Here is a 13,315-nt window from a genome sequence, read left to right on the forward strand (position 1 = left end):
AGAGAGAGGAGAGTGAAAAGGATCTGTCAGAGGGCTGGTTAGGGATGAAGAAACTAATAGATGCATTGAGATAAGACAGCCAAGGTCTCAGGAGAGGGATACAAGAGTGCACAGTGGAGTAACACAGTCATTTAGTGAGAGGTAAAGAGAAGGAGAGAAGAGAGAGGGGGAGGAAGAGATTTAGGAAAAAAGCAGAGTGATAGACTGGCAGGGAGAGAGGAGGGAGGAGAGAAGAGCTGGATGAGAGAGAGAGGAGGGGAGGCCGTCTCGTAGAGCGCATACAGCATGCGTGGAGCTGGTGTTAGAGCGAAAGACAGACAGAGAGAGGGAAGGAGGGAGGGTGGGAGGAGAGACGGAAACAGAGGGAGGGGTGAGGTATTTAAACGCCGGAGCAGGACAGCACAGGCGAAGCTCTGAACTCCCCTTGAGTGAAGGTAGGACAGGGAGAGGAAGCAGAACAACAGAGATCTTACAGTTTTCGTCACAGCCAAGCCCACACACTTACACACTTAAATTTCACACACACTCTCACGCATGCAAACACTTTTGGACTTTTGACTCATCTGTGGACTCCAAGAGCTGTCCTCTGGGAACTCTACCTGTGCCGTCCTTGCTCTCACTCATCACTCTCCTCACCCACATCCACCTCCTCAGCCCCTCGCTTGGTGAGGGGAGATGGCCACGGCGCGGGCCTCTCTCGGGGGTGCCTTAGGCTGTGCCCTGCTGGCCCTAGTCTTGGGGAGCAGCAGCATGGATTTCGGGGCACCCCCTGCGAGCTTCTACCCACGTTTCAACCCGTTCTTCTTCCTGTGCACCCACCACGGGGAGCTGGAGGGAACCGGGGTGGCAGAAGGTGGGGAAGAGGTGCTGCTCACCCTCCAAATTACGGGCAACCCCACTGCCTACACCCCTGGACAAGAGTACCAAGGTGAGCACACCCCCTACTATGTCCACTTTTCTTTTGCTGCATGCTAAGAAGAATGTGATTTATTGTTTTTAGCAATTCATTTATATGTAATTAATATCATGTAATTTTAAATTTCACTGGTTGTAAAAATACAACTTATATTTTTTTAAATAACTTTCCTTTTATGAAAGAAATTCACTTTCCTTGATGAATTCAAAAATGTTTGTGCTAAATTTGTTATTATGCATAAGATGCATTAAATTAAATATATCAAACCATCAAATCAAGTATTACACATGCACTGCATTTCCTCCTGTTTTGGTTCACACATGCGGTGGGACTGTGCAGTTTGTGTGGGGCGGCTGTTGTTGAAAACCAGTATTTATGTAACTGTAATCAGTGTAGTGATGCTGAGTGGGACTCCTATTCAGTGCTGCGAGCAGCTTTGGTGTTTCACTGAGCTGTGATCCTGGTGCTCCATGTGTAGGTGGCTTCTCCACAGGACTAAGAGCGAGATCCCTCCAACTGAATGGGAGTGAGAGTGTGAAAACTGCGTGTGCGAACGGACAAACGGAGCGCCACAGAAAGAGATTCTGTGACTGATGATTCAAAATTAAAAAAGAGGAGACGGAGATAATTGCCTCCTTTCCCACAATGATGCGCTGGCACCTGGTCTTGGAAAATATATCTCCTCTGACCTCCCATACTGTCTCCACATTGCTCAGTCACTCACTGGCCACTTAACACTGGGGACAGTGACCCACTCAGGCCACCACAGAGCGACTAAGGTCACATTCCCATGCAGCTGTCCTGTTCTCCAAGAGTTTGATGTATAAACATTTTATGTATATCACTGATCTTATCTATCTTGCTAAATACACACATTTTGTGAACATTTCCTCTATCTTCTTAATCCCATCTTTGTTGTTTTCTACCTAATTTGAAAAGATAAACAGTGGATGTACTGTATTACACTGTTCTTGTGCTGTTAACAACTGCCTCCAGTCTTCATGGCAAATAAACCCCTTGCAAAAAGGATACGTGCTGCACTGTAATTGTATATACAGAGAAAATTGATACGAGGAGGCCAGGATAACAGAGCAGGAGAAGAGAGGAGTCTGGAAGAAGCAGTATTATCCTCTGTCTGAAAACAACAGCCCGGATCAACCCTTCAGCCAAGTACCTTTTAACTGGGGCCGGGCTTGTAGGGAGAGCGGGTGAAGAGAGATTTGAATAACTAACTGGTGGATGGGAGGGATAGAGCGTAGGGAGAGGTTTAAATAATTAGCATTAGAAATGTGGTGGACTGGGAGGAGGGAGAGATTTAAATAGGGCCACGGCTGGGATCGGATGGAGTAGGGGGAGATTTAAATGACGATGAGAGGATTGAGCTGATAAGATACCAGCAGCGGGGCTTGCACAAAAAAAAAAAAAAAAAAAGACAATGTTCCAAGCTGCTCACTTTTTTTCTCCTTCCGCTGTTCTGGCACATGATGATAGCAGCTCATTGTTAAATTTGTAGGGTTTTGACAGAGTTTGCTTGGGGATGTAAGGATGAATGGCAAGTGAGCGCGTGAAACGTGGCGGGCTGTTTATGCGTAGCTGTGCAAGCAGGAGTAATCCCAGTTTCCTGCATCTCCTCCACCTCGGTCCCATCCCTCAAACTTTAATGGTCACATCCATGTAAACATGTCCGTACCGCGGGCACTGCCTAGCTCATTGTGACAGAAATTGGGTGGTTTGGGGGCGGTTTAATGTATTCGCCCACTTTGAAAACAATAAGAGACAAAGATAGAGAGAGGGAAAACCGTACATCTGGTGGTGATATAAAGAAAAGGGCAAAGAGAGAATTGCAACATTTTTCATTAATTTCAGTGAATGAACTTTTGTATTTCCGCATGCTTCATTTATTTGGTCAATTGTTTTTTTTTTTCCCTCATTGCTTTTTATGTGTTCCCAGGGCTTTAGTTTAGGATTACATTTGGTTTAATCTACTAAAAGCAACGTGTGATCAAACCACTGAAAGACCTGCGTGTGGAAATGGTGGGCGGAAGACATTAGAGATGCTGGCCGTGTGGTCGAAGGGCTGAAAAGAAAACGGAAAGAAAGAGCGCGAAGGAGAGAGGTTGTTTGTGGAGGAAGGGAAAGTTAGAAAAATAAGAGAGACTGATGACCCCTTATAAAAGAGACAGGACACAAGTGTCTCGAACAACCACCTCAGCATTGGTTGCCGAGCACGAGGAAGATACTGCGTGGCCAGTTTGTCCTGCAGTAATTGGGTTTTTGACCTGACCTCACTGCCTCTTACTTCGCTGTTGCTTTTGAGTGATATGACCGTGTGTGGGCAGCGTATCTGTGCCCTGTGTGTTTGTTGTTGATGTGATTGCTGTGTTAGCCTATCAGAATTAAATGACCAAGAGAGGTTGTGTTACTCTGTTTGAAATGTTTGAGAGGGTGGGTGTATTGGCAGGGTCATAGTGGACCATATGAAAACAGAAATACTGAAGAGATAGTCGGAACTGCTGGGAAACAGAAGGAGAAGTGAAAATATTTCTGGAGTTGTGCGTACTTGCGTTAAGGCTCTGGGGTCAATCCTTGTACCAGACAAATGGAAACCAAGTGACTGACACACTGCCCACATACAGCCTTATCTTTCAGAGGACAGAAAGAGAAGAGAAATGAAGCAAGGTCACTCTGGGATTTGAGGTCTGTCCTCTAAAAAAATTCATGTGACTCATTTGAACTACTTTTGCTAAACTCAGGAAACAGTACTTTTTTCCTTTTTTCATTTCTTCTTTTAACACTGTTGTAGGAATGTGATATGTTCTCCATACAGCAACCACATGTTTATAGGAAGCAACACCAGAATAAAAAAACTCCAGAGCCCTGTTTGTAAACAGTAAATCAAAGAGCGTTGTTTTTCATTCCTGTTGTTTCTTGCTCTCCTGCTTTGGAAACATTGCCTGTTGATTTTCACAGATGAACAACAGTGTTCAAGAAGGGATGGTGACACAGCAGAGGTGCAATTAGAAGAGGCTCCAAACAGGCTGTTTTAGAATCAGAAAACATGAAGCACGTTGGATTCAGATGCGACTGTATAGGGGGACATCATTCTACCCAGTTAAACAGTCAGATTAGAAAGCACAATGGAAAAGATTGGTGGGGGAATGGAACGGCAGTGCGGTGTCCTCTGCAAGTCATTGGAGAATAGCTTGAAATTGAGGTGCATGAGCAGAAATGGGGCCAGTGAGATTGATTAAGTTTCTTTGTGTGTCAAAGAATTTATACCATTTCTTTCTGTCGAGTTCACCCCACTTTGTAATGATGCTTGTGCACTTTCGATGAAAGCTACAGTTGTGTTTATCGTGCCTGTGGTGTTCATGCAGAGCACATGTTTGGATAGAACATGCTGTTTTGTCTGGTGTCAATTAGTCTGTTATTTTTGGTGCTTGTATTGACAGTATTTGTATTTGCAGATGAGTTTTTATGCATTTCAGTTTAAAGCACTGAATGAGCCATTCATACAAGTCCCTGCTGAGGCCGGCAGGTTCAAATTGGTAGCGTAGCTCTCCCTCGCACCATATTCATTGTCCAGACAATTGTACACAATTGAAAAACAAAATATATTTAATAGTATTCAGCAGTGTGTCTCTACCAAACTGGCACAATAGAAAACAGGAGGCAAAACAGAGGTACAGGAGAAAGTGACAGAGGCTAAAACAAGAGGGCTGCTTAGAGAACTATTTGACAGTACAGGCTGAAATGACCATTGGTTATCTGTCAATGGTCTTTGCTGCGGTCTTTTTACGTGCAAATTATTGATGACAAATTAGAGACTTTATACGGTTCAAGGAGATTTGGACATTGCCACTAAATGAAATTTTTAATGGGAACTCGGAGATAAATTCCTCCCCACAAAATGCCATCAGCTCTTCCCATGATAACCTATCAGATTAGACATTGCACATTGCTACAGCAGCTCTCCTGCCAGCCACCAGAAACAACTCAATGTGCTTCACAGTGGGAAAAGCCCTTTATCTATCTGCAAAATTGATTACTTTTCGTGGCTTTCGTAGTTTTTCACTGAGTTTGCCATTGACTGATGCCTGTAGAACAACAAGTCAGTTATGTTGAAGTGAAGGTCATAGACTCAAGGCCCCAGTAAGGCTGTAGAAAAGCAGATGTTATCTTTCCATACACCAGGTCATGTCAGTGAAGCCTCAGCGGGACATCATGGAAACACAGGGCGCATCCCTAAGTCTTTACAAAAGGTGCCCGCAGCTGTCTTTGTCTTAAGTCTGAATGCCAAGATGGCATCAATCTGCTGTGGGTATTATGCAGCCTGTTGGATGTTATCATCACCTTCTGCACCACTTAACCTCTGAGGGGACCAATAAAGGTCTGCTTCCTGACCTCTGACCACTTCTTGTCAGTGCTGCCATGCTTGGAGTTCTGTTCTTGCAGAGTGATTAGATTTGGCTGGTGTCTCTACTTGTCCTGTCCAACAGCCTAGTGCTCCTTATGTCTCTTTTCAACTTACATTTACTTTAAAAAGAAGCAGTAAAACTCTGAGTATTTCTTACGGTGCAGCAAGCATTGGTCAGTGAACCATCAAAAGACTGGCCTAGTTTTTATGCAGACATCCCGTTTAGGGGAGCAGGGACACTGAAAGTATGAGTGAGGAAAGAGTAGAGGGGATAGGGGCTAATGGTTTAATAGGGCTCTCTTGTGAGCCAGGGAAAAGCAACATGCGGACAGCACTAGCACTTTCAAATGGTCCAAATCTGTGCATTCATTAGCTTCCCAGCTCTTCAGCCTCTCTGCCTCCTGCTGCTTTGTCTGAATAGGTCACTTCACTGAGTAGAGGGAAGTGTGTCAAGTGTATTACTGTTTGCAAGGGCTTGCTGGGTGTGTTTGGATGTTCTGTCTTTGTGGACGTTGAATGATGAACCATTTAAAGAGCATTGTATTCACTGAGATATGCCAGTTTCCTTTATACAAGGGAGCAGATGGGCGAGAAATGAGAATGGATATTCATCGGGAATCTTCCCTTTGTCACACATGCACGCTTGGCCATGCACACAGCACTCAGCTCTTAGTGGGTGATCCATCATGACATAGAGACAGGTCAGATGTTCCGCTGGCTAAACACAAATGTCCTGATCAGCAGGCTATTACGATCATTCGTGTCAATGTTACAGGATATGACATGATAACATGAACACGGGTTGGTACTTTCCGCCTTTCAGGCGTTAAATGCCTCTGTCAAGTTCACAGGAACATGCTTTTGCTATTATAGCATACTATGACAATGTAATGATAGTATACCAAATGGGTAGCGACAGACATATTTGTTGTTGCTTCTTTTGATATCTCCTCAAAGAATCTGTGAGTTCCAGCAACTCAGGAGGATTTGAAGACATGATAGTTGAGATGGGCCCGATGCCACGCATATGCTACATTTACAGAAAATTGATTCACTGCATCAGAGCACAGCAAATCACCTCGGATAACAGTGACATTGTTAGCTTTTGCCAGGCTGGTGCCACACTGATGGCAGCATGGGACCAGGTGTGGTAGAAAAAGCTAAAATTGAAGGCAGTGAGTGGACCCATGCCAGGCAGCAGTGTGTGCCTGTGCCAGCCTGATCTGGGCATGTGGCAAAGAGCTTTTACATTTTTTATTTTCAATTTCCTCAAGGGGTTCATTTTCTAGCCAAAACAAGAATGCTCTTAACGGGCAAATGTGAGCAGTGTTTTTGGTAACTTTCATGAGTGGGTAGACGAGTGAGCATAAGTATTTTCAGGATGTTGGAGTGTGTGCTTGCCTGTTGGGGGTTTGCCTGATTTGGAGTGCCCGCTGTTGATAATACAAGCGGGGGGGGAGCAGATGCTAGACTCTCATTTGCCCTATTGCTTGCTGTTTTTACCATGTGTGCCTTTTCAGGTGTCTGGAGGGTTAAGTTTTAGATAGGACAGACTGAACTCGAGGCACAACTTTAGCAACATGTAAACCACCAAGACATATTTTCTTTTCTTTTTTCTGTACCTAAAGCAAAAAACAATTGGTTGTGTTCTTGTTGTTACTATATTTTTTGTTGTTACTGAAAAATAAGCATGATGAGCAATGCTGTATTTCAGTCAACATGAATAAATCAGTGTGGTAAACCATTTAGGGAAGTACAACAGCTCACAGACCTACGCTATAAGTCCTAAGGGTGAGACACTGTGTTAGTTTTCTAACAGAAAACACAAGGGACACACCCATCCAGAGTCTGTTTCAATATTTTGTATTGCCACATAATAGCCTCCCCCTCTCCTTTGCCTCGGCCTCTTTACTTTTATTTAACAAGCAGGTTGAATCAATGTTTTTAACTTGTCAGAAATCTCCATCAGCAGATCTTCATGTGACATGTCTATGCAAACTCATGCTAATGTTCCCAACCCAATCAACCTCATAACAATGAGCCAGTGTTCATTGTCCTTAAGGAGTACCAAGTGGCTCTAAGCCGGATTTTGAAAAGTGATGGATCCTTTAAAATCTTTTTTTCCCTGCTTCCCATCCTTCCTGCTGGACGTGTTGTTCTCATGGGGTGGTTTCCCAGCCGCTGTTGATTGGCGTGTCAGCTTTGCCGATGGCCTCTTCCTTCTGGAGAATGGAGCTCCTGTTGGAGGATTGTGTACCTCCTCCTCCTTCTTCTCCTCCTCTTGCTCTGGATCCTCCTACTGGCGGCTTCATTGAGAGAGCTGTAATCCCTGCTCGGGGCCCAGTGTGTCGTCTGTGCTGATAGCATTCAGAGGGCCTTGTAGCGCTCCAGTGGACCCACTACAGAGGAGGCGGCGTGGTGCAACTGGCTGGGTGCTGGGCACACAGCGCGTGGCACAGGCGGATTAGCTCCAGCCCTACCCCCCATTCAGCCCCGGCCTCTTTCAAACAACCAGACCCTCTCTGTTCAGAGACACAGCAGGCTGGCAGAGGCAGATTACACGTCCATGCACACACACTAGCTCACACATATTTCTGCCGAAAGTGACAGCATGGTTGAGGGGGTTGGTGTTTACAGGGCCCCTGATGCTCTGTTGTGAAATCCCACATATATAACCTCATACCTCTAGCCCCCACAGGTCCATGTGTCATCAGTGAGCTCTGACTCAGGGTTAGAAAATTCACAGTGATTCTCCCAATAGACGACAAGAAAGATTACATACATATATTCAATTTTTCCTGCTTTTGGGGTTTATCAAATTCAGCAAGATTTATGAAATGGAAGCATAAATAGTTGTCCCTTTTGAAATGGTGCATCAACTTATTTAGTGAAATATTAGATAAACTATAAGGAATACCCAGTGGACCAGAGTATTTTACACCTCAGCAGATTAGGTGTTTGATTTTATCTTATCTTTTAGGTCTGTGAGACAACAGCAAGAGACTTCACCTTCCTGCCTCAATACACTCCATAGTCACTGACTGTGTCCAATGATAGCAAAAACGTTCTTCTCTCAAAGGTTGATCTCTGTCCTCACTTAAACTATTCCGACAAAAATAAATAACAATAACGTGAAGCAGAGAATGTGTTTGTCACCTGGCGCTCAGAAATGAGACACCTCAACATTGACCACAGCCCCCCCTGGAGATGGAAATCTTGTTTATTACCTCTGCCAAGGAGGTTATGTTTTCGTCTACAATTGTTTGTCTGTCTGTTAGCAGGATTACACAAATCGACTAGACAGATTACCACAAAAGTTGGTAGAAGGGTGGTGTATGAGTCAGGGAAGAACCCATTACATTTTTGTGTGGATCTGGATCAAGGGGCGGATCCAAGGTTTTTTCTTTTACTTTCTATTGAAAAATAAGGCCTTTTCGTTGATTTCCCAGATCTCTCTCTGGATCTTGATGAAAACATGCCCAATACCAATACAGATTAGCACAGATCACTTTGTCTGAACGTAAACAGTTCAATGTCTTTGTCGAGGACTCAACACATTTGTTTACATGCAGACGTTATATCATGACAGCAGAGGAAATGGAGTGATGGAGTCACTTAATGATCCCAGCCTTCCAGTGAAAGCAAAGGTCTGAGGTAGAGGTTGAGACAGAGGAACGATGGGATGAGAGAGCGGTGATGGATGCAGTGTTAATTACACCAATGAGTGCATTCTTACCAAGCTGAGCTGGTGTGATTAAGACTAGATGTCAAGGGAAATGTTCCCCATTGATCCACTACCAGTAGAGACCATCTAGTCTTTCATTACTGCGACCAGCTTGTTAATTAGAAATCAATCTTTCCCCTCTATTTTCTGCAGCCCCCTCCACACCACTGTGCTACTCCTTTTTCAACACAAACATTCATACCCAAGAGCCATGGAAGCACGTCAGGCTTTGATTATTGTCAGTACTTTTTCACCTAGTTGGCCATAATCTCAAATTGTCATGCCAAGAGGGAATGAGGAGTGGAGACCAAAACGGCGAGGCACAATATCCTGCCTCCATTGAGTTCTGTAAAGAATTAGCCAGACTCTAGGATTGCTTTCAAACTGAGGACTGAATTCAAATTTGTGAGCCGATCAACAGTTGCTGTCTGTTATCTGTGACTGTACAGTTTTATATTTCAAGGATCAAATCTCTATCCTCAAATTAAACTCATGTTGCATCAGTTGATTTGTTTTAATACATAATGAAAAATTTGGATCTGTTGTTGATCCGTTGACCCATCGTGTTATTATCTAATGTACTACTCCTCTGAGTGAAAATGACAAAGTCTGTAAAAAAATGAAAACATCTAAAAAACTGTTTTACATGAATGTTTTTATATCTCTTAAATTATAGAGAGGAAACAAGGACAGCAATGATGTAAATGTTGTGTAAGTGAGAATGAGAGTGGAAAGTAAAAGAGCTCCTGAAAAGCACTGTCAGAGTGGAGTTGTAAATTGAACCACTATGTAAAGTGTTATTATTATATCTGTGAATGGAGGAACATGGTCGGAGCTGCTGTCAGCCTTGAATTCTGGGGGCAGCTAGAGCCAGCATGTGTGCTCCTGTGTGCACATATACATGTTCATACAATAATGTCTGTGAACAGGCAGAGCAGATGTCTGGTTTTGCAAAAGGGAGACGTGTCCAGATGTTTCAGGACAGTAAGCATTCTCAACTGGGTACAGATGTGATTATGTTACAGGGAGTCATTTACAGACTAATGTTGTCTGTCACTTTTTGAAAAAAAATCTAATTTGAACAAGGGTAAACTGTTGCAAAAGTTGTATGAAATTATGTTTATGAGGAAAAATACTGTCTGCCTGCTACAGATGCCAAGAACCCTGGGTGTGCCAGCTTACAGGCCGGGCTAAATTTATATTGATTTGATATAAAACTTCATGGTTGGATTAACTGGAGGGACCTTTGCTGTCAGTCACCTGCTCCAAACATTACAACCAATGTGTTGCTCCTAATGGTCCAATTGGAATATTAAGTCGTTGTTTGGGCCTATAGGTTATGGTTAAGGTTTGTGTTGGCCATGTTTCATTTTATTTGAGCATGGGGGTCGGACACTCAGCTGTAAGAGCACCCGCAGACAGTAAAATAAATTGGTGTCTATGATGAAACTACTTCAAATGGTTTCAGCATTTCCCACTGAATTAATTCAATATATGGCGCTAACGGGGGTGCACGTGCACAAGCGCGAAGGTCACTCATGCACTACAGATTCCGAATGACAGGTACACAGACTGAAGAGTGAAAGTTCCTGCATCAAAGAAGAAGTGCATTGCTTTGAGGTCTGAATATCTGTGTGGACAGTAAAATGGAGGTTATGGACCATAGTGCAAGTTTTCGTGAGCGAGCACTTGTCAACTTGTCAAGATCTCATATGTTATTATGAGAAGTGTTAAAACATTTGTGGTTCAGTTTGAAACTGTGGCCGGACAAATTAGAATGGTGAGAGGCAACAATCTAGATAATCAATGGGAAGCACTGGGTTTGATGCACTTATAGAGTGGGAATTTTAAATTCCAACAGGCCATTTAAGTTAAATGTCTATTTTCTCCTATATTGGAATGAATGTTTTTTGAATAAAGAAACTGACGGCTGTAAGATCTAATGACATAATAGCACTATTGACAGCAGCCCCTAGAAGCCACAATTGTATTCAGATAATAAAACTCAGCCTTGTTGAATATCCATATGTACTGTACTGTACAATTGCTGACCAGCATAAAGTGAGCACCATGTCTTTTGCTGTTCACGAATTTCAAGCTGTTCAAAAGTCCAGGTTGATGCTCTGATAAAATGTGCAGTTTGATGTGTCAGCCCATGAGGACGGCTAAGATGAGGGCAGGTGCACCTGGTGCTAACATACTTACTTATTCTCTTTCATGTCATGAGCCTGACTGAGCTTCGAATATTCAATGTTTGAAATGCAGGAATGGTAATTCAGCAAAAAAGACTGTTTTTTAAAATATATTTTTTAAATTCATCAAGAAAATTAAGTACTTACTTTTTTATGCCATTTTATCTGATGGAAATAATTCAACAGAAGCACTGTAAGTCATTTGAATAAAACATAGACTGAATAGCTCCAAGACACTGACATTTATTAAGTTTAGTCCATTCATCTCCTTTAATGTGAGGAGAGGTACATGTTGTGCATTAGCAACAACAGCCTGTCTCGCAGCTCAGAAGTAGGACGAGAGTCCCTCTGTAGTTTGACTCCACACTTAATTCAATTAAAAGCTGCTTCTCCTGCGCTGTACACCTGCCATTTCTAAAGTGACTATTAATTCCTCTGTGGTTTTGACCACTTGACACTTAACATACATTACTGTTTATCAGGTTATTAAATGGCAAAATTTAATGCCAAAATGACGTTTCAAGGGCAATCATTTTCGCAAGAGTGACAGAAAATGCCTCGTTTAGAAAGCAGGGATCATACTTATGTACGATCAGGAATGGTTTAAAGACAGCAAAATGTTGTTGCTCTTTTGATTGGAAGGGGATATTATTCAGTGATTAAGATTGAGTAGCCATAGATATGGCTCAAAGACGGAATCAGAACCTTGCATTGCTAACAGTTCTATCTTTTGATTGAAGTATGAGCGTGCGATCGTGACAGAACAGAGGTGTAATGACAGAGGTGATTTGGTGGTCACTGTCACATCAGACATTGGATATGATGGCCAATGGGAACCTTTTCCAAAACATTTGTGCAGAGACAACATTGGCCATTATGCTGCAGACCTCTATCTTTGACATTGGCCAATTAAGTGGTGTGTTCCTAAAGTGGCTTCCCTGCAGTTATTGTGAAGAACGTTAGTCATCGTCTCTCTCTTTGCTATCTTAAAGAGCTGCTTTCTCTTCAGTTCAGAATTATGTGGGTATGATGGTTGTTAGAGGGATGTAAATCTCTGGATAGGTAGGTTACAGTGGACAGAAAGGATGACACTCTTTTGATGCTGCTCTTCCTAGTCCGAATTCTCAAGGCCTTGTTTTGACAAATCCAGATCATGATTCACTTCGCTGTGAAGTAGTTTGGGGTCGGCTGATGGGGGTTCTGGGAGGTCGGGGACAGACCAGCTGTGGCGCAGGACATAGAGGTCATATGGGCTAAGTAGCCTGGTGTCCCTGAGGCAATGAGGTTATATAGGCTGTGGCTGACAGCCCAGCCCTCATTACTTCCTTCCTGGTTCCTGTCAGGGCAGCACCCACTAGAGCAGGTGAAATGGAAAGGGAGTTATTTAACTTAACAAAACTACGACAAGTGTCGGCATTTTTTACTATGTTTACTGTCACAGCTGGTTTACTGGTTGACTCTATATGCCCGAGTGGGTGTTCATGTTTCCGTAGGAATAGGTCAGCATGAGATAAGTTGTCTCTTTACACATACAAATGGCCAGTGACACAAAACACGTCCATCCATCCTTGGGTTGTGTGTTTCCTTGTGTAAGATGCTGTGGTTTGGGCCTGACAATAGTTTTTGAGGCAGCCTGGTGTTTTCTTACATTCCTTGAGTTTTCTCTCGGGAAGGCTGTTGCAACTTTGCTCCCGTAACCTGTACTAGTTATTATATTATATTACCTGGTTCATGGTTCTCTTGTTAAACACTTTGACTTTTGATAAAGAATTAGCATGTTCAGTATTGATAAGTGATGGAACTGCTTTGCTTGTCATGGCTAGTTGGCTGAAGCCTCTTCTTTGTCTGCACACATGGATGAACACATGGTGTTGATCATAAGGACAACTCACACTCCAGTCCAGGCAGTCACCAAGCGACAGCGGGAAAGAATCTTGGCGTTCCTGAACCCTATTACAATATAACATTTTTACTGTAACCACCAATTATGTATCTGATGTTGAGTAATATTCCTTTAATGTTGAAAGTTCTGTAAAACAAACACCTATAAGGTGGGTTCAATTAAT

The 13,315-nt window shown here is 43.1% G+C and overlaps 1 protein-coding gene across 5 annotated transcripts in view; it reads left to right on the plus strand.

Annotated features, from left to right (window-relative positions):
- The first annotated feature begins 354 nt into the window (after nt 1–354).
- Nucleotides 355–13,315, plus strand: part of reln (reelin) — a 99,335-nt gene continuing 86,374 nt past the window's right edge. For 2 of the 5 annotated variants that reach the window (XM_034587688.1, XM_034587689.1), the window contains exon 1: nt 356–928. In XM_034587688.1, the coding sequence (XP_034443579.1) occupies nt 676–928 (253 nt within the window). In that variant the 5' untranslated portion in view covers nt 356–675. Of the gene's footprint in view, nt 929–13,315 lie in introns of all 5 variants that reach the window. The other 3 variants (XM_034587687.1, XM_034587685.1, XM_034587686.1) reach the window with 2 other exon arrangements.

The sequence above is a fragment of the Hippoglossus hippoglossus genome, chromosome 6 (assembly GCF_009819705.1).
Source record: "Hippoglossus hippoglossus isolate fHipHip1 chromosome 6, fHipHip1.pri, whole genome shotgun sequence".
NCBI classification, from domain to species: domain Eukaryota; kingdom Metazoa; phylum Chordata; class Actinopteri; order Pleuronectiformes; family Pleuronectidae; genus Hippoglossus; species Hippoglossus hippoglossus.